Below are 24,509 nucleotides of genomic sequence, written 5' to 3'. Positions count from 1 at the left end.
AAACACTTTGCAATTATTGGGTCTGTAGCAATGGAAGTCTAATGTTGCTGATTATGTGGGAGCCATTGGGCCATTCCATACTGGTAGAGCCACGTTCAATTATTTTACTTTATGAATTATTAGACAGAAATGAATACCTTTATTTTAAATGCTACATTTAAACTCAGTGGGACATATCCCTCCTTGCACTGTGTAGTGACAATTTTTTATATTGTGGTCCTGTATCTATTATGGATCATTTATCTTTCATGGATGGCTGCCCCTTTTTTACAGTAAATGCTTTTACCTCCAACCTCACTATGTACACACTGAAAGTGCTGAAAGTACATAGCTAAGGAATTTACTAACAGAAAAAGAAAAAGAACTAATTGCATTTCAATGTACTTATTGGACTGTTGACTGCAAAGGTAAATAACTTTTGTAGCCACTGCTGAAAAAAAAGAAGAATACTTTTCTGCCAAAGTGAATGTTTGATTTGTATTACTTTTTGAGAAGACACTAGTCAGTTTGCTGCTGTGGCCTTCAGAGGTGTTGGGAGCACTGGCCAACGCATTGACCTGTGTGTGAGCTGTGGGTAGAGCAACAGTGAAATTGAACAGCTGCCCAGGTCTGTGGCAAAATCCCCCTTGGCTTCCATGGATGCGTGTCTCTCACATGGTGAGTACCTAGGCAATCTCTAGTTGAAGTCAATAGTTTGTGAAGCCTTTGGGAATAGCCTGAGCAAAGTCAGGTCAACCTTGTGGTTGTGACTGAGCTGTGCCAGGAAGATGGTAGGGATGCAGGGAGAAAGTCCCCATGTGCCAAGGATGGGATCCAGCATAGTCATATAGGGTCTCTTGCCATGACTGGCCTCCTGCTGGCTCTGGTGGCAGGGCCACATCAGGGGTCTTGGCGGTGGAGAGCCATCCACCCTACTGCTGTGGCCGCTTGTCTTGGTCCTTGTGGCACGGCTGTTGCCTGCCCGCACAGGGGATTGGCTCTGTTTGCATCTTGTGTCCATCAGAAACCATCTGTCATCAAGGAAGAGCAAGAACTACGTTAGCAGACACGGAGACGGCTGGTAGACAGAGCTTGCAGCAAGGTGTCTTCCATCACACCTCAGAGCCTTCCAGCGCCATGGGTGTGGCAATGCCACACTCCCGGATGGCATCACCAGAGGGGTCCTGTGCCCCGGTCCTGCCCTGTGTCCCTTCTGGCCCAGGCCCACGGGTCACACCCGGCCCAGCCCCACCATGGCGCCAAGGTGTGTGAGCCCCGCCCCCAGGAGCGCAGCCAATGGGGAGCCTTCCCGCCAGGCCTCGCCTCGCCCCAGTGGCCAGCGGGGTGGGCGGGGCTTCCAGGATGCAGCAGATGCAAATGACGCTCCACCCAACACCTCATGCGGCCCAGTGCTGGGTGGTCACGTGGCAACCTCGTGTGATGGGCGGGTGTCATCAGGCTCCTCCCCGGAGTGACGTCACGGCTCTCGCGAGAGCGCTCAGTTCTGCTCCCTAGAGGCGTGAAGGGGCGCAGGTGAGCTCTAGGCTGGGCCCCGCCCCACCTGAGGTCCCGCCTCTCGCCCCGCCCACCCTATCTGGAGAACCAATGGGAGCGCTGATTGAGTCTCTCCCCATTGGCCGGCTGCCTGCCATGCAAATGCGCCTGGACGTCACTTCCTCGGCTAGATCGAGCGCCATTTTCTCTTTCTGGCGGTCGATGCGGCGCCGGTGGCGCGCGGGCGGCGGCCGCTGAGGGAGGCGGGCGCGGGGCGAGGCGCGCGCGGAGCCCCGGCCATGGCGCCGCGCCCCCGGGGCGCGCACTGAGCGCGGCGGCGGCGGCGCAGGGCCGGGAGGCGGGGCTGCGGGAGCGGTGGCACCGAGCAGCGCCGGCGGCAGCGCCAGGGGCAGAGCCGCAGCCGTGAGCGGCGGGTGGCGGCGGTGCGGGTCCGCGGCGGGCGGCGGCGGCCGCAGGAGGAGGAGGAGCGGGAGCGAGAGCCAGGAGGAGGAGCAGCAGCGGCGGGGGCTCCCCCTTCAGTCCGGCCGGGTACGTGGGGCGGGGCGGAGGGCGGTGGACGCCCCGGTGGCTGCGCGGTTTCGGCTCGGCGGGCGCTGCGGGCTTGGAGCGGCTTCCTCGATCGCGCGGGGAGGGACGGGGCGGGCGAGGCGCTGTACGCGGGGATGTTATCCCGCTGCCGCGGGCTGGGAGCAGCTCGGTATCGCCGCGCGTCCTGCGTGTTGGGTGTTTAATTCTAGGTCGCACTTCAGCGATGGAGTGTCTAAGGACCCAGCTTAATAGCTTGCTTTGAAGTCTGGATGAATAACTTTAATTGCTTTTAATGAATTGTTTTGGTTTGAAGCAGTTTGTGGCAAACTGTAGGGGAAACAGGAGTGCAATGCGTACGGAACCAGCACTTCATCACCGGCTAATGGAACCAGTTAATGGGACCCAAAATTACGTCGAATATCCCTGTGGTGCCTCACGCCACAGCAATACATACATTTAGAAAGAAAGTTTATGAATCGTGTAAACAAACACAATCCACACAATGCAAGCCGTGAAAACCATTTGAATGGGCTTGCTTTGTGGTCGAGAGCAGGTAATGGGGAGTTCCAGTTGTCCTGGTTTGTGAACGGAATATAAGATATGTGTGTAACTCCTGCAGCGGTTCAGAGACCTGGACTGTTAAAGTTATGAACAACTCACTTTCAGCAGATAAAGTTTTGATGGGTTAGTTACTTGGGAGGAATTGTTTGTTGTCCTTAACAGTTTTCTGTCAACCAAAAATGTGTGTTTGTTAAAAGCGGTTTTAAAGAGCTACAATGAAACACTTAAAAAGACTCCTGGGGTATTGAATCTATATTCTAGAAATCCTAGTGCTCCTTTTAATAAACTTTCTCTTTAATTTTGATTAAAAAATGGAGTTTCTTTAGCACAATATTTAGGAACTGGGTAAGAAATAGAGAATATGATAACCTGTAATAAGGTTTATTATAAGGTATAGCGTATATGATAAGCTGTAATAATTTCTGTGGTTTGTTTCATGGAGGTTTTGTGAAAAACAACATTCCCCACAAATTGCAGCAGATCTTTAGAAACAAAGTTTTGTTACACCTTATGTTTTTCCATTGGGACTTCCTGGATTTGGGCTAAGTCTTACTGAGTGCTGGTGGAGCTGGTTTGTTTTTAAACACTTTAGTCCTTCTTCTGAAGTCTGTTGCACAGCCCTGGGGGTGATTTCAGTTCTGTCCCCTTTCTGACTTGTTAAGGTTTTGGATTGTCTGTGCTGTGGACTGTTGTGTGCATTTGTAAAGTGCAAAGTCTTGGGGTCACACCAAGTGCAGCACAAATGCAGTGGTAGTTCCTCCTGGAATAGCTGCACTCAGGGTGTGACTCTTCTGCTCACATTCACGTGGGGCTGACAAATCCTGCAGGATTTGAGTGGGCTCCATGCAGATGCTTCTGTTACCTAGGATGAGCTTGGATCCTGCTGGGTTCAGGTTCTGGTCAGTGCCCAGAAGGGACTTCCAAGGGAGTCAAGTATTGTGTGAATTAGTGCTTTAGGTAGGCTCCATGAGTCTGAATGGTAGTGTCCCTTCATGGTAGTGTCCCTTAGCCTCTTCTCACAGTCTTGAATAGCAGGGATTTGGTTGTGTGTTAGTGAACCACCACAATAGTTATTTAAACCACAGTAGCTGTAGCTAGTGATCTAAATTTGCTTTGATGTGTTAGGTAGGATGCAGGTTGTTGTGCTGCATCTCAATCTATGCTGTCACATATCTTACTCCTCTTCATTGTGTGTTAGCAGCTGTTGAATGATGGTTGTCTTCGTGTTGGGCAAGGTGACCTTTTCAACAGGCGTGTGATTTATAGCCTGAAAAGACCAGAATTACTGTGTCTCTTAAGAGACCTATGATTTGAAATGCCCAGAGGTTTCTGATACAGCTGGACAAAGAAGAGTTAATTTTTTTTCTTATCTCAGATTTCTGTTAGGTTGCCCTTGGATAGAAATCTGAATGTAAGAAGATAAAGAGAAATTACTTTGGTGACCAGAACTGCTCTTTGTGTATTTTATTAGAAGATATTTTAAATTACAAATTATTTAAACAATGAACAAGAATACCATTCATTCTATTTAGTCAACTTTTTCCTTAGGAAGCTTTCTCCCCTCTCCCTCCATAGGTTGGATAAGCTTTGGTGGTGCTGATGTACTTGTAAATCCTGTTAGGTCTCTTTCAGAAGGCAGAGATAAGAGTCCAGGAAATGAAACTGACCATGTAATGTGTGGTTGAGCAGATACCCAGGTGTGACCTCTCAGAGGATATGTAAGCTTACCAGAAACAAAAGAAAATTGATGAGGGTAAAATCTGGTACGGCCGAGCCAAACTCTCATTCTTGTAGGCAGTGTCTTAGTGCGCCTCTCCTCCCAGCTGCTCTCTGCCGTCCAGCGTTCTTGTTCCCTGGGTTCTTGAAAACAGATCACATACTTTCATTCTGCTTTCAGGAATGAAGTAGTTTTTATTGTTTTCTGAACTAATATGAATTGTCAACTTCTAATGAGTTTACTGTAATGGAAATAATTTTTGGGGAGCTGGGAGGCATTGCCTGGGTTGGGGAGACACAAGAAGCTTCCCTCAGGGGCTGTTGGGACACCTTTGGCTCCTTCTGTGTCCCTCAGGCACTCTGTCCCTGTTCCCGGCCGTCATCTTTGTGCTGCCTGAGGGCATGCTTCAGCCCCAGCTCTGGGGAGAGGAGAAACCAGCGCTCCCTTCATGAGTGTGCCTTGCACCCTGAAGATCCCACCATGCAGCTGAATGAAACATCTCTGGATACCGTGCAAAGGCCCTTTTTACTTCCTTACCCTGGACTTTACTAGCAGTATTCTGGCTGCAATGTAATTTTTTGTTGGTGCTTGTCAGTTCTGATGACTGCTGAAATACAAGTTGGTAAACAAACCTTCCAAAATACTCCAACCCAAATGTTCCAAACCTGGATATTTTTATAGAGGTCCTATAAAAGAGACAAACCTTTTAAAAAGACCAGAGAGATTTCAAAAATCTCTTTCTCAGTTACTAATGACAGTTATAGATAAAAGTTACAAAAACTTAAGAGTTATTCAATTTCCAAGGCAGATACTATGAGAGGACAAAGTTCCATTAGTCTTTCATGATTTCCTGCTCAAAGCAGTTCTTTGAGCAACAGGCAAGTGAAGGCCAACCACTTAGGAACACATCTGGAGATCTTGCTTCTGTACAGATTTTCTGGTGTTTAAAAGGGTTACATTATGGCTGTTTTCTATGTGGATCTTCTGACATTCCTCTTTTCCTGAAAACTCTAGAAATGGCTCATTATTTAGTTGACTGGATTTTGCTGGAAGCATTTGCATGCCCATTGAAAGCACATATGTGTATCTTCCTTTTTGCCAGCTCCATACCAACTCCATTTTCATTGGCTTGCAAATGCCTACTTCCTGTAGGAACAAAAGCAAAAGTGATGCAGATTTCATGTAAGGAGTAAAGCTCTGTAAGTGAGCACAGTCTGTCACTGGAGGAGGTTGCCCAGAGAGGCTGCCAAAGCAGAGTGCCCTGGCTGCAATTAATGGTTGAGCCTGCTTATAGGAAGCTGGACTGGGTGTCCTCTCAACGTTCCTTCCAAAGGGAATGAGAATGGTTCTAAGAAGTAAAATGAGTAGGAACTCGGCATTTTGTGATGACTTCTCATTTTGAAGAGGTGCAGTGTTAGTGTTTTTCCCTTTTTTTTGTAATGCAGAGAAATGATAGTAGAAGGTAGTTACTTTGAAAACTGGTGTCTATGTCTACCAAGATACTGTACAGACTGTTACTTTTTCTTTTAGGCTAGACTTAAAATACTGCAATAGTGCTGGAAGGGGGAAGAGTTGCATTTGTGATCTTTGAAAAGTCAAATGTAGTTAGTTGGGTGTTACAATCTATGGTAACAAATGCAGAAATGAAACAAACCCATAGTGTTGAATAAAGCTACACTGTTATCATTATGGAGATATTATCTAAAAAAGCAACAAATAGGAATAGCTTGATGGCTAAAAGGCCTGAGCAAGAGTTGGATAGAGCAGGAGTTGGATAGCCTTTGAACAGAATTTGAGACATCAGCTGCTACAATTATTCCTTTATTTTGCTAAAAACTTGCCTTGGTTCTGTTTAAGAAGTGACAGTAGTCTGAAAACTCAGTGGATTATCAGGTTTTTTGGAAACAATTAAAAGCTGTGAAGAATAAATTTTTGTCTTTTAGACAGGCAGTGCAGTGAAATGATAAAGACTCTTGGTAACCCTCGTTCAGTTTAACTGTAGTCCTTTTGTGTTGAATTTGCTTATTAAGAATGGAATGTGGACCAACAAATTCATGGAACCAAAGTGCAAACTAAAGCCTGAGGAATGTCCAAAATATAAGAAAAAAATTGTTAGTATGAAAATGTGGATAATAAACTGCATAGTAATAAAGGAATTAAACTGAGGACTTGAGGAAATAAGCTTAGAAGGTTGATCTTCTGTGATCTTTGTGGTGGGGCAGTGCTGATCTAATGGATAGAGAGGCTCCAAGAGGACGGTAGATTTAGGTTGAATATTAGGAAGAAATTCCAAACTGTGAGCATGGTTAGGCACTGGCAGAAGTTTTCCAGAGCAGCTGTGGATGCCCCATCCCTGGAAATGTTCTAGGCCAGGTTGGATGGGACTTTGAGCAGCTTGGTCTAGGGGAAGGTGTCCCTGACCATGGGAGTGGGTCTGGAGCTAAATGATCTTTAAGATCCATTCCAGCCCATGCCATTCTGTGATTCTGGTGTGAGATCCTTTAAGATCCTTACTTCCAGGAACGTTGTTCAAGTACCTACTGAATAACATTGCACATGATTGCACATGGTGGCCTTTGGATTGAAGACCAGCTGTTTGAAAACTGGAACATAATTTATATTCAAGCTTTTTCTGTTATGGTGGAGGTTTTGGTGTATTTTTTCTTTCTCATGGATTAATAATTTAAGGATAACTAATAATTTTATTTCACTTTCTTCTGCATTAATAATTTCAGAATGATTGCTGGTTAAGAACTCTTGAGGTACGTGGATGTTGTGTACTACACCCCTATTGACTGTTTCTTATTTGTGAGCTAGACATGCCTCAACAAATGCCTGCATCACCTTCTTCAGTAGCATCAGTGTATGAGTTGGAAGACTGAGATGGGGAAACTGTTTCCACTGGAGCCTGATGTATTGAACCACATTTCCTCTGGCTGATCAGCCCTGGGCAGGGTGGTGTCCAGTAGCTCTGTTGTTATCCCCACTGGATTGTGGGCTTGGTGTGCATAACCTGCTGTCATAGAGGGACTGGTTTTCAAGCTTTAACTAGGGACTCTGCAAATTCCTGGGGACTTCACTTTAAAAAGAGTATTTTATGTCAAATTTTTGTTCATTGCGTTTTGAGAGAATGCCTGACCAGTTACTCTGATTTATTCTTTTCTCTATAGGTTCCTGTGATACACCTACCCCAATGGTATCAGCATGTCTTCTGGACTTGGTGATAAAAAACATTAGAAAACAAGACTAGCATCTGTCAAATGGGGTTCCCTCTCCATTTCTCTATACACACCTTTCCTTTCAGGGGAGAAGAAGCGAAGAATAGTATGTGAGTTTGTTGAATTTTAATCGTTCAATTATATGTTTTGTACATAAATTGAGGTTTGGGGTGGTTACATACAGACTGGAACATTTTTTATATGGTTTTGGGGATTTTTTGAGGCTTAGCTTGTAGCTGGTGTCTTATGTGTAGGGGATTTTGCAACTATTTGCATGAAAGTCGTCTTCAGAGTAGCGCTTTCATGTTGGCAGAGAGCTTGCTTTTTTTGGTAAAAGTACAGCTTTTCAAGACATTTGAGACTGTATGTGCTGAAGGACTGTTTGGAGATTTCCTCTATTTCTATTTTTTTTTCTTTTTCCTGTTCAGCCATGTCCTAGATGGATGAATTGTTTAGCAGTAAGAACTAGGATGCAAATGCTCCTGGATCCTCTTGTCAGCTATTTAAGCACCAACTACTGAAGAAGCTTCCAGTGACCTTTTTCAGTGCAAGCTTAGGGTTAGGTTTTGCATTCTGTGTCCATTGTAGTTTCTTAAAGTTCAGTCTAAGTTGCATCTTGCTGTAATGTAAGAAGGAGTTGACAAAGGCTGAGCTTTTTTTTTTACTTCTACAGCTGAGCCTGTGGAGATACCTTACAAGTTTACAAAAGTAGAAGCTTTTGCAGGAAATCTAGATTTACTAGCATTCATATTTTAAGCATGTACATGGTTGACAACAAACAAAAATATGAAAAAGATTTCTCATCTTAATGCTAACATTTAAGGTGAAAGGTGTGGAATTTCTGCTTAAGTGATATGGTCGAAATTTTCTGAATAGAACTTAATAAAATTCTGGTGTTCATGTTCTTTTACGAAAACCCTACAAAACTATGTTCCTGCCATGTAGATACAAGGAGATCTGAAAGAAAAATTTGGAATTTTCTGTAGATAGAAGAAATATAAAAATTCCCTCCCCCCCCTTACATTCGGTTTCCTTTAAAATCAGTCAGCTTTTCTACTTGGGAAATGCTAGTGACCCCACTTTCTTGGCTTAAGGATTTTGGGTTTTCATATTTAAGAAAGGGCATCCTGGCCCATATCAGCAGGACTGGGGCAGTGACCAACCCTGTACTTGGCACTGGTGAGGCCTCACCTCAGGTGCTGTGTCTAGTTTTCTGCTCCTCAGTACAGGAAAGACATTGAGGAGCAGGAGTGAGTTCAGAGAAGGGCAGTGAGTGTGGGGAAGGGTCTGGAGCACAAGTCCAGTGAGGAGTGGCTAAGGCAGCTGGGGGTGTTTAGCCTGGAGCAAAGGAGGCTCAGAGGTGACCTTGTCACTCTCCAGCTGAAAGGAAGCTGTAGCCAGGTGGGGGTCAGTCTCTTCCCACAAGTAACAAGAGATAGGAAAAGAGCCAAGTTGCACTAGGGAAGGTTTAAATTGGATATTAGGAAAAACTTCTTCAGAAAAAGCGTTGCCAAGCACTAGAATGGGCTGGCAAGGGAAGTAGTTCAGTTCCATTCCTGGAGGTATTTGAAAGACACATAGGTGTAGTGATGAGAGGCATGGGTAATGACTGTGGTGGGTTAATGTTTGAACTCAATGATCGTAGACATATTTTCCTAAATATTTCTATTCTCTGACTTTTCAGATTTTAGTTCGTATTTTAACACACTTGAATGCAAGTACCTGTGTTGAAGTATTTAGTCTGTTTTTCCATGCCTTATTATTTTTCCTTTTTTTTTTTTTTCTTTTTTTCTTTATTTTTTGGTTATTGTGTTGTTTTTTTTTTTTTTTTTTTTCCAGGAAAAGTGCAAAATGTTTCAAATTCCTGTTCAAAACCTTGATAATGTAAGGAAGGCTCGAAAAAAGGTGAAGGACATTCTTGTGGATCTTGGGCTTGACAGCTGCAGGGAATTGTTGAAGGTAAAGTATTTGAAAGAATGTAAATAAATCTGAAATGTAAACTCCTGACAAATATTTCACCTTCTGGTATATAAATGGTAGATTTTTCGGGGGAGTCCTTACATTTGGGGTTACTTATTACTGATTGTTCATACCCAGGGCAGGAATTCGGTGTGCTTAGCACTGCAGGAGTGTGTATTTCTTAGCAAGATGTGTCATAGATGGTGCCTCATATTCTGTTATTAATGTTTCAACAAAAAGAAACAGTACAGCTTTAGGAAAAAATACCATAGACTAATGAATTTTTATTTGTGTGCAATGCAATTCCAATTCTTTTAAGATTTCAAGCAGATGAGGACTTGAGTCCCCTCAAAGACATCCCATCACATATCAAGGATAAGCTTCTGAAGAGACATACAAATCATCTGCATTTCTGAAAATGGATAAGCTTTTAAACTTTGTGTCTGGTTAAAAATACCAAAATGATATCATTGAGTTGTAGTTTGGTTCTGTATCTTAAAAAGTATATGCAGGTGTACTGGGGTGATTAAGATAAACCTGGTACCACTGTTGCCACTTGGAGAAGAAAATTTTGTGCATCAGTCAGGCAGAGTGCACGCCATCAGATTGGCAGCCCAGTGCCAGAAAAGGTGCAAACACAGCAATGTAACTCAATTTCTTAACCATAGTGTATTTCAGTGAGCTGGTGCACAGGCTTTTTTGACTGTTGAGTAGATTCATGCCTTAGTGTTGATAAGAGGTTGGTTGCTTCTGTATGGCAGTACTAAAGTAGGTATAACACTCTGTAAGGGTGCTGTTGTGTCTTTTGTGGTGGTTTCTTTCTGAAACTCTTGGGGCAGCAATGGATGAGGGGCAGCAATGTTTTAAACTGAACAAGTGTAGGTTTAGATTAGAGGTTAGGAAGAAATTCTTTATTCAGAGGGTGCTGAGGCACTGGCATAGGTTGCCCAGAGGAGCTGTGGATGCCCCATCCCTGGCAGTGTTTAAGGCCAGGTTGGATGTGGCCCTGGGCAACCTGGTTTAGTGAGTGGCATCCTTGCCCGTGATGGGGGGGCTGGAACTAGATGATCTATAGGGTCCTTTCCTGTGGGATTCAAATTCTCTGAACCTGAGAGAGCAGTGAGAGAAGCAGAGAAAAGAACGATCAAACAATTCTTATCTATTCACTGCACCTGTGTTATGCCAAAGGAGAATGCAATGTGGAGATTGTTTACCCAAAGTGATGGTGCTTTGCTTCCTTGGCCTATCAGGGCCAAGTACATGTGCAGACTGTTGGTCAGCAGACAGTCACAAGATTCTGTGCTGTTGAGTACTTGTTTCAGTTTTTTAGATGTCATGTAATATAGTATAGAATAATATAGTATGATAATTAATTAGCCTTGTTTGCTCTTTCTACAATAATGCCTCTCACCTGTTCTTGTGTCATTCTCAGTGCAAGAGTGGCACTTTCCAACCCAAACCCATTCCATGATTCTGTTCTGTGATTGTGTCTTCATTTAAGCTGTCAGCTTTTTATTGTTTTGTTAAAGAAAACCATGATAGTTTTAATGCAGAGGGGAGAACAGTTCTTATTTTTAAAATGTTTTTCTCTTCAACTTAAGAATACCTCTTATGCATAAGGATTAGTCAGGCTTCTCAGAGGGCTTTGTTCCTTTCTTGTTACCTTTCCCTTCTCCTTTTTTCGTCCCCTCCTGGAAGTGAGAAATGTGGAATGGTCATAACTAATTAGTGGATTTTTGTTTAAAGCAAGTGTTCAGAGCAGCCATTTGCCCCACTGACGAGTTCTATTGATAAGAATGGTTATTTTTATTAGCAGATATTCCTCTGTAGGAAATAGCCATTTCAGCAAAATTCTCTAGTCGTATTTCCTGTGTTTGGCTTGTTGGAGTCTGGGGTTTAAGTGTAGGAGCCTCTCACTCAAACCAAAAACAGAACATGTTTCAGATAAGCCATAAACTTTAAGAAAATTTTTTTTAGCAGTGTGTGATTCACTGCAGTGTGTTCAGCTGAAGAAGTTTTAGTAAGTCTCAAGTCTTCATTTTCTCTATCAAAAATAGTTCACTAAAACTCTGAGTTTTCTCTTGTTGCATGCAAGGGTTCTTTCTAAGGTTCCTGGGTTTTTTGTGGTTTGTATTTTTTTTGTTTGTTCAGTTGGTTTTTCTGAGTTTTTTTTTTTTGTTTGTTGTTGTGTTTTTGGCTGGTTGTTTTTTTGGGGTTTTTTTTGGTTGGTTGGTTGGTTGAGGGGCAAATACATGACTCATTCAGTGTCTAGGATTGATTAGATTGCAGGGAATTTGTTTATTGTTGCCCTGAGCTTTTCTGGTTTCTCTTTGAGCATACTTGACACTTTAAAAGGTAGCATATTGCAAACTCAGCTGCTGCATTTTTCTAAATTCTTGAATAATGAAGTTAAAATCAAATTATCATTGGCATGGTGTTCTGGCTTACTCTAATCTGCTGAACACGTAGGAATGCTCATATTTGCATGCTGCAAATGGACAAGAGCCTAGTGCAGACAGAGCCTGCCTTAAGTAGGATTCCGTGGGGTTTTTTTGATTGTTGGAGCTTTGTTGCTCCTTGTTGCTGACTGTATTCTGTGTTGCTGCTAAATTTCACGTAACACAAACTATTAGGTTTATGAATTCCACTCCTTTTGTAAGGTCATCTCATCTTAAATGTTATTTGTTATCTACCTCTGCTGTTGAGTGGGGGTTGGTGAAGAAGTGGAAATCGTGCCTTCTCTAAGTACCTGCGGAGTTTTGAGTGAAGAGGGATTTGTGAAAAGAAAGAATGTGAGGGGAGAAGAGATGCAAGTTCTCTATGGGTAACGACTGGATTTGTAGCCTGTGTTCCATCCAGGGCATTCTGGGTGTGCTGTTGAATCTAGGTTAGGGTCTTCAGAAATGCCTAGTAAATTGGAATCTAGCTTGAGTTTTTTGGAGGTTTCTTTTTTGTTTTGGTCTTGTTTTTTTTTTTCTCCCATTAAGTTTGTGTTTAAATATGTGTGCATCTCAGAAATCTGGAGATGAACTTATTATTTTTAGGATAGTAGCTGGCATTGGCTTGAGGGATGTGAACTGTTCTGATGGGATTAATTAAAGAAGGCTCTAAGGACAGTTGCTTTCCCTGCCACAGTTGTTGTAGACACAGTAATACTTGGCTTTTGTAGCTTCGGGGAAAGCAGCTCTTGGAATTCAGCTTTTGTGAATGTCTTTTGTTTTTCCAAGTTTGAAGTGTAACAATGTTATGCAGATTTAATACTAAAACCTGTTGCAGAGTAAACTGTAGTGGTAAGTTAATAAAGCAATGAAGTAAGCCGTGAAATATTACCAATAAAGGAAGAGGAAGGTAGAGAGGAAAAATACTTTGAGTGTTCACTGTGAACTTGGCTGGAAGCAGTGGAATTCAAGTGTAAATATTTTCACTCCCAATATTATTTTCAGTTACTATGAAATGTTCAGAATTCCTACTTTGTTATTAGGCAGTCACATGAACAAATATTTGAGGTAAAAGAAATCAAAGGTGGTCAAAGACGTAATTTCTTTGAATGGCGTTTAGAGACTTCCAAGTCATCCTCTATTTGTGTGGGTTTTTCTTTTTTATTTTTCCTTATTTCCTATTGAGAATTTCTTTATATTCAGAACTGCAAATGCCTCATTTTCATTTCTTGTTTTTATTTTACTTTTAGAATCTTAAAAGTTTTGATGCAGGTGAAAACTACTTTTGTAACACTTCATGGAGTGATGTCTCTCCTTGGGAACCTGTGGGCAAAAGGAAGGTATGTATGTTCCTGACACAAATTCTGGATAAATGTGTTGTGTGGAGTTGCTGATTTGACAATTTTCAGAAATTGGAATGCAGCTTTTTTATGGACAAAATAGGTTTAATATTTGTTTTCTAAGTGCTATTAGTCAGGGAATAATCTTACATTTCGTCTTTGTTTTTTCCCTGTAATAGAGATGGTTATGAGGACTTCAGTTACCATTTTCAGTCTTTAAGGATACAACCCTGAACATCAGTGTTTAAGATGTCACAGAAATCTTTTGCCTTTTTAGCCTAACAATGTGTAGTCTTAGCATGTACAACATGACTCCTGTTTCATTGGAAGGGTGAAAATGTGATTACATAGATGCAAGTGGATTAAGATGAAATTATTATTAATGGCTTGGTCTGGGGTGGCAGTGGAAAACTCCAGTTAGATTCGTGTATGTGAAACAGCTTTTAGCTCTGTATAGCTAGACTCCACAAGAAAGGCAGGGTTGAGGTGAACAATTTTATAATTGTATGTAGTAGCAAGTTTCTGAGATGCTGTGTCTAGAGCAGTTGAGTGTGTCCAGAAAACAACATAGACTTGTCAGTCTTGCTGAAGAGTCTTGAGGCCCCTCATGGCCTTCTTATGGAAGACCTATCATTGAAATTCAGTGTGGAATTGATAACACATTGCTGCAGAACAGGTTGTGTTCCAAACTGTGTCTTTTGGATACTAGCCTTGTTCTTATCCATTTTCTTTAAACAATTTTGGTTTATTAATGTATATAATTCATATATCATGCTGCCTAGATTTGGGAGAAAAGAAGCTGGTCTTTCAGGATGTTCTTTTCCAAAGTTGTTGCCATAAGGGGAAAATAAATTGTTGCCTCCTGTAATTGTTGCCTCAGTAGGCTGGAGAAGATGTGTGTGTAAGTGCAAGTTGGTGGTTTCCACCATTTGTACTATTTTTAGGGAGACATTAACAGTTCTGGCAGAACTTTGGTTTTTGAAGGATGTTCTGTCTTTCTGCATGATTCTAGGTTGTGGGGAATGTGAGACCACACAACAGAAAGTACTACTGTGTTCTTGGGTAGGTTCTTTAAAGGAGGGTTAATTGAGTTTACTGCAGTGTCTCTAATAAGCCTTCTTTTGGATTCCATTTATACAGTTGAAGGTTGGTCAATCTCCAAGATGCTTTGTTTTTCTTAAGTGGCTTGTAATTCTTATTTTGTCAAGCTTTGTATAAAACTGGTATGACATTGGTAGGTTGTGGTGAACCTGAAAAAGCAGATGGGTGAACAGAAAAAGCGGAGAAAGCATGCAAGGAGAACATGCTGGCGGAATGGTTTGTGAAGTGTTTGTGTGGAAGAGCTCTGTTTCATACAGAGAATATCAAAGCAGCATACTTCCATCTGCTTCTGTTCGGCTGAAAGAGAATTGTTTGGAATTTTTTCTTTGTCATTTTACTCCTTCAGAAATAATGAGGTGTATCTTCTAGTAATGTTCTGTGTGCTTCATTAGTTCATTAGTGTCAGTGGCCTTTCTCTAGACAGGATACTTCAAGATCGATGCATCTGCTAATTTGCTTTGTTGCTGTTTACTAGCAGCTAAGATTAGGCACCTAAAGAGTATATATAGAAGATATATATAGAAGATAATTACAGTGATAGCTTAGCAGTGTGCTTCTTCAGCAGCCTTAGCCAGCCAGTGGCATTGTCTGACTGAGTCTTTTGAATTGGTTATCATCAGGAGACTCTCCTAGTGTGGTATTCACATTCTCTGAACAGAGAGAGACATAATTCTCTCTCCCAGGATTTTTCCTGGGCAAGGCATTGAGAAAGCTCAGAGAAAGAAGGAGAAGGAAAACAATTCTTATCTCTAGTTGCTGCTCCTGTTGTTTGGCCCATGTAGATTGTGTTATGGAGATTGTTTACTGAAATGGATTTGTTAATTGGACTCTGGTGATGGTTGTTTGGACTGATTGACCACTTGGGTCAAAGCTGTGTTGTGACTGTCTGGAAAGGGTCATGGGTTTTTCTTTAGTATAGTATTAGTGTAGTAGTAGAATGTGATATAATATAACTTAATAAAGCATTTGTTCAGCCTTCTGAATCATGGAGTCAGAGCACATTATTCCCTGGCTGGGGGACACCCAGCATGGATACTCCTGGTACTGCTAGGAGATGGCTGTCTATTGTCTGTAGAAGGCTGACTGTAACCTGCATGGTTTATGACATGGCAAAAAAAATACCTGCACGTGTTGTGATCTAACTGGGCTGGATGCTGTAGTGGCAGAACAGCTTGTTCTCTTTGGGTTCTGTTTCGTGAAGGCAGAAATTAGTGAGGTGAAAAACATGTCTGAGGGAGCAGACAGATTCCACTAGATTGTTGAGTGTGCAGATTTGTCACATGTGTGTTGCTGTGACTGATTCTGTAGTTTTTGGCAGGAGCCAGGGTTAGGAAGTTGATCAGAAAAAATGATTGGTGGGGCTACCAGTTTTTCAGAAAGAACAAATGATGCTCATGTGAATATGAAAAGCAGTGCTGTCATGTGACATATAACTGAGGGAGCAAATCACTGGTTAGTGCAAGATAGATGTGTTCTTAAGCAGTTAAAATACTTTTCTGAGAGGAGTGTGTGTGCTCTATACTGAGTGTTTTTGAGGAAATTTCACAAAAAAATTCTATGATGCTCAGTATGTATGAGTTAATACATCGCTGTTGTATCATAACAGGAGGTTTTACTACTTCCTATTATTATTTTGGCTCCAAAAGAATGTTCTTTAAAAAATCTTTGTTTATGGCCTTGTTGGGAAGGTCTGGAGAGTTTTCAGCAAAGAACAGGCTGTTGAAATACAGAAAAAAATCCTTTCCTGTTCTGCTTTTTGTCTTTTTGTCCAGTAGATAGGAGCTGGCCCTGAACTAAACAAAGCTTTAAAGGTGTCAACAGGGGTGGTATTCCTAATTCCTAAGGCTTAACTTCTGTACATAGTATATATTTCTGTCTTGTTCTGTGATTCCTGTATTTAAAAACAGACAGGCTTCAGAATTACTTCTTATGAACTAGGGTAGAAGTAAACTCATGTAAGGCTTCTTAGTAAATTATAATGCAACAAAAAAGGTGCACAAATGTTTCTCCCCTTAAGTATGTAATCTTTAAATCTGCTTTTAAAAACCAGAAGAAACTGAGAAGATACATGCTGTACATGCAGTGAAGGCATTTCTGACAGCTGATAGTGCAGATTTAAACAGGTAACAGTGGCATAGGAACTGACAGTTTCTAAGTGGATGTTTTTCTTTGTTTTGCAGAGATACAGAACAAAGCCGTACTGCTGTGGCTTATGCAAGTTCTCATCCAAATTGCTTACTTCTTTCAAGAATCACTTGCATCGTTACCATGAGGATGAAATGGACCAAGAGATGGTGGTTTCTTGCCCAAAATGTGCATTTTCTTCTCGGCCCAGAGTAGTGGGAGAACACTACTGGATGTTTCATTCGTTTAATAAACGAATACAGAACTATACAGTCAGCATTTTGGATGGCATGAAACAGTTTAGGAGTGACATCATAAACTTCACGTGTCTAAAATGTCAATTCACAGACACCTTGTATTACAATATGAAGAAACATGTGCTGATGAACCATTTTGAAAACTTACTAAGTGCATATTTTGGCGAGAAATGTGATGAAAGTACACCGAATTCAGTTGAGTTCTACTGTAAAAAATGCAATGCTCCTGCGAACAGCCCAGATTCTTTAATGTACCATGTCTTGACAGCTGAAACACACAGAGACCTGGAGAACAAACTTCGATCTCTGATTTCGGAACACATTAGGAAACCTGGACTTGTGAAACAAATGCATATTGCTCCAAAGCCTGTCCCAGGTGTAGCAGCAGCTGCCCCATCTGCAGGGCCTCTTGTTGTCCCAGCAGGTTCTGTGACAGCACCAGCGTGCATCCAGGTTGCATTTCCACAGAATAATCAAAACCAGAGCATGGTGCACACCCAAGCAGTTCAGAACACAGTTGGACCAGTGACTATCCCAAGTGCCTCTGGCAGCCTCCCAAATACTGCCTGTGCTCCTGCTGCTCCATCCTCACAGGTCGCTCTTGTGCCCAGCAATCCTCCCATGGCTCAGAACAACCTGGGTATTCAGCCGTCACCTTCGCAGGCTGTCCTTGTTTCTCATGGGCTCCGTCTTAATCATTCTGTTGGGAACATAAATAGAGCTGTGGCCCCTGCAGTTCTTCCTCTTAATCAGCCCGTCAGGCCTGGGCTCTTTACTGTTAATCAAACAATTGGGACTGTAAACAGTCTGGTTCCAGCTGGAACACTCCCTGCTACTCAACCTGTCGGCCCTGTGAATCAACCAGTTGCACCAGGAGTCCTCCCTGTGAATCAGCCAGTTGCTCCCGGAGTTCTGTCTGTTACCCAGTCACTTGGGAACATGAACAGACCCGTGGATCCCAGGGTCCTTCCTGTGACGCAGACAGTTGGGTCGGGTCTTCTCCAGCTTAACCAGCCTCTTGCCCCTGGGGTGGTTCCTGTCAGACAGCCTGTTGGACCTGGGTTCCTTCAGCTTAATCAACCTGTCGCGCCAGCGCTTATCCCAGTAAATCAGCCTGTTCAGCCTCCGGTTTCTCAAAGCACGGCTTTTTTGACTGCGGGCTCTATACTGAGGCAGTTGATCCCCACTGGCAAGCAGGTTAATGGGATACCTACTTTCACGCTGGCCCCCGTCTCTGTTACTTTGCCTGTACCTCCTGGTGGTGGAGTAGCGACCGTGACACCTCCGCAGGTGCCCATCCAGCTCGTGCAGACGGGGTCAGTGGCTCAGCTGTCCCAGTCGCCAGCCAATGCTCCCTCTCCTCCTGTGGTTCTGACCTCTGACAATGTATCCTTGCAGGCCTCCCCGCCTGCTCCTGAAACAAGCCAGGCTGTCAGACAGGCCAAACAGTGGAAGACCTGCCCTGTTTGCAATGAGCTTTTCCCCTCAAATGTCTACGAGGTGCACATGGAGGTGGCCCACAAACCACTTGAAGTAAAAGTGGAAGCCCCAGAACCTCACAAACTTGCAGCTTGTGCATCATTTCTGAGGATGACAGAAAAGGCAATCCGGTGTTACGCTTGTAAGTGTTTTCTCTGTGAGGAGGAGCTCATGAAGCATATCTTCATGCATGGCTTATCTTGCTTGTTTTGCACAGGTACTTTCTATGACTTAAAAAGCCTCGTGGAGCATAACAAAACTGCACACAATGGGAGAAAGGAGTTGCATGCGAGTTACAGCAACAGAGGAATTCAGCTAGGTAACGATGCTCAGGGTGGCCTTGTGTTCCCACATTTTGATTTCAACACAGTGCTACCAGATGAAGACATGGGTGAAAGAGAAGTACATTTGGCAGTGCTTGTTGGAATATATTCAACAGTTCTTGTCCCTGTTTACATCAAAGTGAAACCTCAGACAGCACAAGTGAACAGGAGATGCACCAGAAAAATGTTCACCTGTCCCTTTTGCTTAGGTACGTTTGCTGGTAGAGAAACCTATGAAAAGCATTTGAAAGAGAGGCATCATATAATGCCGACTGTGCACACGATTTTAAAGTCTCCTGCTTTCAAGTGCATCCACTGTTGTGGTGTGTACACTGGAAATATGACTCTGACAGCTATTGCTGTACATTTGCTCCGTTGTAGAAGTGCTCCCAAAGACAGCAACTCGAGCCTGAAGATGCAGCTTGAGCGTACTGAGAGGAAAGAGCTGCTGTTTGTGAATGGTGAGAAGCATCTTTCTGTGGTACTGAAAAGAAAGCAGTCAGATTCCTGCTTTGTTGCAGAAGACCAAAGGAATAAGGAACAGCAGCCTCTGAGCTTAAGTACTGGCATAGCTCTGTCTGCAGAGAATGAAGTAAATTCAGGGGTAGTGCCTTTTAAACGACAAAAGATTAGGACTGAGTTGAGAAAACTTCCTTCTAGTGAGGATCTCCGCTTTCTAGCAGTAGATCCCAATCAGTATGATCACAATTCATATGAGGCACAGAAACAGTTTTTGTCAGACTACTTTCACAAGAGGCCATATCCCTCTAAAAAAGAGGTGGAATTACTTTCCTTGCTGCTATACGCGTGGAAAATTGATGTTGCATCATTCTTTGGAAAAATGAGAAATACATGCTTAAAGGCAATAAAACATCACAAACCATCTGTGCTGCTGGGTTTCAGTATGTCTGAACTGAAAAACATGAAGCACAGTTTGAATTTAAAAGATGGACCATTGGATATGTAACCCAGCTTTTTATAATAGCTAAAAGCAATCCATAATTGCATACTTATAATTTAGCAGTTTATTATATTGTTTGTTTTAACTTGCAGACTGGCCTGTTGAAGGGTGCAGTAATACAAAAAGTATCGTTCACTTGTGACTGTTATTGTGAAAGGCACACGTAGTTGTGTATTTTAAAAGCTAAAACCTTCAGACTTAAACATCTGGAATTTGTTTTAGCTTTTTCCCTTTCCTGGGGGTAGTGTTGTGGGGATTTTTTTTTTTTTTTTTTTTTCTTGTTTGGTTTTGGGGGTTTTTTTGGTTGTTTTTTGTTTCTTTTTTATTTTGTTTTGGTTTTTGTTCTGTTTGTTTGTTTTGTAGGGTTTTTTTGGGGGGAGTTTGGTTCCGCTTCCGTTTCTTTTTCTTCCCCTTCAGGCTCCTATTGCATTTTTTATACTGTCATGTAAAAACCCTCGTCTTTGTTAAAACCAAATTTTATTTTATTTTATTTTTATGCAGTGTCGTCTTTTCTAAGTAATAAAATGTGTAATGTGGGTTAAAATAACAAGGTAAACTATGTGAAAAAGATTAATTTGATTATTTGTATTTTTAAGTCCTGATATTTTTAACCTGTTTCTGGTTTATCTACTGAAGCAGTGATTGCAGCCATTACATCCATTGCCCTTTCAAATTCCCGGCGTGCTGGTAGGTGTGAAATACATGGCATTGTGATTTTTTTCCTCGGTCACAATACCTGTGCCAGTTAAATCTGGTGATCTGTGGTTCCTGCTGAGTATTAACATAAGGGGCTTTTGGGTGCCCATTAGAGTGTTACAGTGAACTGAGTTGAAATGATTGTGTTATCTGTTAAGTAGATCTTGCTAACCAGAGGTGTTTGTTTATCCTTTTTATTTGGTGTTGAAGCCTGGTTGTTTACCTGTTGTTCAAAGCAGTATTTATTTTATTTTCTTTTTCAAAAAACAGAGCTGCTTTGGAGAGTGTCAAATTACTTTGATACACAGAGTATATGGCCTCCTGTGCATGTCACTTAAGTGTAGAAGCCCTATCCAAATATCACCCAAATATGGTGAAAAATCTGACCTTTTAAACTGCTGTTTTATGCAGTAGTAACTGAGCAGAGCCTACTCCCCTGCAAATTAGATCCCTGACTTGAAGTCCCTTGGGTCAGAAATGGTACAAACTGAAGCTGGATGAATTGGTAGCATCAAGACTTTAAATTGTTGAGTACTCGAGCCCATGATATTCGTGTAGTAACTGGTTCTTGTTGGCCTGTAGAGAGCATCACAGTGGTATAAACCCAAAGAGACTTACCTGCAGTATGGACTGACATCTCTGTTGCAGATTACAGAAGAGCTGTTGGGAAGGTTCACTTGAGTTGAAGCACAAACTGGTGGCCACATCGAGGCCTTGAGTGCTGTCCTTTCTGGTTATGCTTGTTTTCATCTGGCTTGTCTAAGAGTGCCTCCAGTACCAACAGCCAGTTTCATAATAAATAACCTGTAAGACGCATTGGTTTTATTTCCTCCTCTTCACCCCCCTCTCCCCACCCTCCTTTCTCAGAAGAAAAAAAACAAAGTTCACTTGTGCCAGTGTTAGAAGGAAAGGGTGATATGCCCAAGCCGATTTCTATTTTTAAGGTAGTCAGTAGACTTTTGCCCTGTGCTGTAGGAACTTGTTAAAGCAGATGCAAAATGTATTATTGCTGTCTCTGAAAGGGCATGACACGTTTAGCAGAATTTCGTGACTTCCTGCCTGAGGCTTTATAAGCTGTTTGGAGTTCTATTTTGGATAAAATCATAATATTTTCATATTTATTGCATCAAAGAGTTTTAATGTGTATGTAACACAGTTACTGCTATTTGGAAAAACCTAGTGATTTAATAGCAGTGTTAAACAAACATAAATAATATTTATAGGATCAGTTGCACGCCACCCCAAAAAATGATTAAGAAACTGTGTTCTTATAGCCTCATAATAGCTCATTAAAAATTAAAAAATTAAATATACTTGGCCATAGCACACAGTTCATGAAACCTGTTCAGAGGGCTGTGAGTGAGGAAGAGGAATGCTCTCTGGAAGTCCTGAAATGTAGACACTTACTCTCGCTCCTATAGCCTCTGCCCTGTGAGCCCTGTCATCTTTATGGTGGTTCTGCTGCTTCTGGTGAGACTCCAGGATGGGAATTTGGCAGTGTGCATCTGGGGAAGGCTTGCCATGAATGGGGAAAGATTGTAGAGAGAGCAGCGTGGCTGTGGGGAGCTGGGAAGTCATTTCATGGTTCATCCATGCTTGGGGCAAAAGGGACCAATCCAGTCTTACCAGTTTTCCTACATAGTGTCCAGTGTTGATATTAAACGGTTTATTTATTGGATTTTGGTTTCACTGTTTCAAATAAACCATATTTTTAACTTTCTCTTAGGTGTGTGTGCAAATGATTGCCTATCCATCCTCTCCCCTCTTTTAATACATTCAGAGAACTTTATGTGAACATTTTTTTGGTGCAAAATGGCTGTTGAAAGAGACAAGAGGAAAGTAAGATGTAGAACTTGGATCTAGATGCTTCAGGTAGATCTTAGTGCATTATAGTAATTGTGTATTATCTCAAATATTGGTAGCTGCATTTTTTTCTAGAGACTGATGCTCCTAAATCTTGGTACTAATTTGCTATCACTAAATCCTTGTGCTCTTTTAAGTGGGTACTGTAGAAATAAAAACCAGATTAATTTTGAAATGTGAAAGTGGTGACTGAGAACACAGTATGGTTGTGGTTTTCAGGAAAACCAAGGAGCTTGAAAACAGCCAAGTTAAAAATCAGGCTTTAACTAAATCAGGCTTTTTGCTGTGGGCTTCTCTCTGGTGAAGTCGTTGGGATAGAGAGTCAGGAAACACGCTGCTGCCCTGGCCTTGGCCTCCACATGGCTGGTGTCGTATTTGCCTCTCTGGCACTTCTCTAAGGACAGAGCCTCATATTGCTGGGATATGGGAATGGGAAAACAGTGGAGCTGCCCTCTGCAGCAGGCTGTATGAATACAAGTCCTTGAAAAATGTGAAGGGAGCTCTGGTCCACTGTGAAGAAGCCTTCTGGGCAGAATGCTGGTTGGCTTGTAGGATGATTGTTGCAAGTACTTGTTTCCTATGGGACTGAAAAAGCCCCAGATCTACATCTATCCTGCTTCTGAAATACATTGGTCTGGAGAGGTGTTCGTGTTTGAGCAATAATAGTTTGTTGTGGTGCCTTGAGTTTTGTGCTTGTGAAGTAGTGTGATAACTTATTACTTGAATATGTGCAGTAGGAAGGACTATTATTATTATTATTAGTCATGTTTCTTCTGCATATGCTCATGTGCTGGGAGTTAAGTGAATACTGTTTGGTAAGCTGACATTTTGGAAGGGACCAATAACCAAAACACCTTTGTGGTGGGTTTTCAGTACTGTATTCCTCTGTGGAATGTTACCTACCTTCACAATCACATCACACTTTTTCCCTTCAGTGTTTAAAATTCAGAAAACCTCAGATGCTTATTCAGGTAGCTGATGAATATAATTTTTGGGTTTGCAATTCTCAACAAAATTATCTATAAAGCTATAATTCTATTGCAGCTGGCTGTGCCATTTTCAAACATATTTCTCAAACTTGAAAACTTGATTGTGGACACCTTTTTGTGAGAAAATACTTGATATTAAGAAGGAAAGTACAGATACATGAAATAAGAAAGTTGCAATCTAATAGCAAGGAGGATGCTCCCCCTGCAAAAGACCAAAAAAACCATCCCAAAACCAAATAAAAACCAAACTATGAACCCCCCAACCCAAAAGAAACACCCCCAACCCCAAAACCTTAAGAAAATGAAAATGTTCATTGCTTTTTTTAAAAGTCAGGAGACCTTTAACTCCTCTGCAATGTGAAAAAGACAAATTGAATTTTCATGGATGAAGGAAGACTTTGTGGTGCTGCATTTAACACCTCACTTTAGGGCCTGCTTTCTCATTCAGTATCTCATTCTGGCTCTTCAGATCTGACAAGCAGCCTGCAGCTGTGACCATTTCTTTTCTTACTTGGGTACCAGATCTCAAAACACGTGTGACATTGTTCTTTTTGCTCTGCACTTGCCTGTTTTAAGGCACTGAGTGCAAGGGGGTGTCTGTGGTGTGCTTGAGGAGCGTGTTGTTCCGCAGATAACCGGGAGCATGTGGGCCGTGTGCCCACCCTTTAAAGTCCACATCAACTGCTGTTCATCATGGTGTTACCTGGCAGCCTGTTTCAGAGCAGCTTGTAATAGAATGAGGGGGAGTAGAAGTCTTAAGAATCTTTGCAGGTATCATTTTATCTGCTTGTCCATGAAGAGGGAGTGAGAGCAGTTCCTGTCATCCTTGAAGGCTGAGACTAGCAGGTGGGGCGTGGATTGAGCTGCACCAAGTAAGCCAAGGATGGGACAGCTGATAGTGTGTGTGTCATTGAAAACCATCAGGCTTGGGCATTTCTGGAGAAGGATCTGATTAATTGTATTACCAGAGTCGGTGTCAATTTGAACTTATAATCTGAACAATTCTCTCACCCTTGCCTTGTAGAAGAGGTGCTGCATCCCTCAGATCATTTTGTTGATCCTCTGCATTTTGGAGTATGAGTTCATTTTAAGGTAGCTGTCTGGACTGATCTTACTATTTTATTAATGCTGTGAAAAGTGCAAGTATTAACCCAACTTGTTAATGGAGGAAAAGCTGCTAGACAGCGCTGGTGCAGAGAAGAACCAGTATTGTATGTGAAGAACTTGGGTGCTGGGACTTCCTGCAACAGCATCATGATTTATAGAGCACATGGATGAAGGTCAGCCAGCATAGATCCACCCAGCCCACTGCTGCTCAAGGCCAGAGGTAGCCTTGGCACAGGGGGAGGGTGACGTGTGACCACGTTCAGTGTGGAATCCTGCAGAGCCAGCTGGGTGCAGGGCTGTGACATTGAGAAGGATCAAGTGTGATTGGGGCAGGAAGACATTTTTGGGTTGAAC

General features: G+C 42.3%; 1 protein-coding gene across 3 annotated transcripts in view; it reads left to right on the top strand.

Annotated features, from left to right (window-relative positions):
• Positions 1-1,882: 1,882 nt before the first annotated feature.
• ADNP2 (ADNP homeobox 2) overlaps positions 1,883-24,509 on the top strand; it is a 29,107-nt gene continuing 6,480 nt past the window's right edge. Inside the window, exons 1-5 of one of the 3 annotated variants that reach the window (XM_058807049.1) lie at positions 1,883-2,022; positions 7,471-7,628; positions 9,358-9,477; positions 13,166-13,255; positions 16,537-19,000. In XM_058807049.1, the coding sequence (XP_058663032.1) occupies positions 9,370-9,477; positions 13,166-13,255; positions 16,537-19,000 (2,662 nt within the window). In that variant the 5' untranslated portion in view covers positions 1,883-2,022; positions 7,471-7,628; positions 9,358-9,369. Of the gene's footprint in view, positions 2,023-7,470; positions 7,629-9,357; positions 9,478-13,165; positions 13,256-16,536; positions 19,748-24,509 lie in introns of those variants that run through there. The other 2 variants (XM_058807040.1, XM_058807031.1) reach the window with 2 other exon arrangements.

The sequence above is a fragment of the Ammospiza caudacuta genome, chromosome 1 (assembly GCF_027887145.1).
Source record: "Ammospiza caudacuta isolate bAmmCau1 chromosome 1, bAmmCau1.pri, whole genome shotgun sequence".
Taxonomy (NCBI): domain Eukaryota; kingdom Metazoa; phylum Chordata; class Aves; order Passeriformes; family Passerellidae; genus Ammospiza; species Ammospiza caudacuta.
The sequence above is the reverse complement of the archived record's forward strand: the minus strand, read 5'-3'. Positions and strand labels throughout refer to the sequence as shown.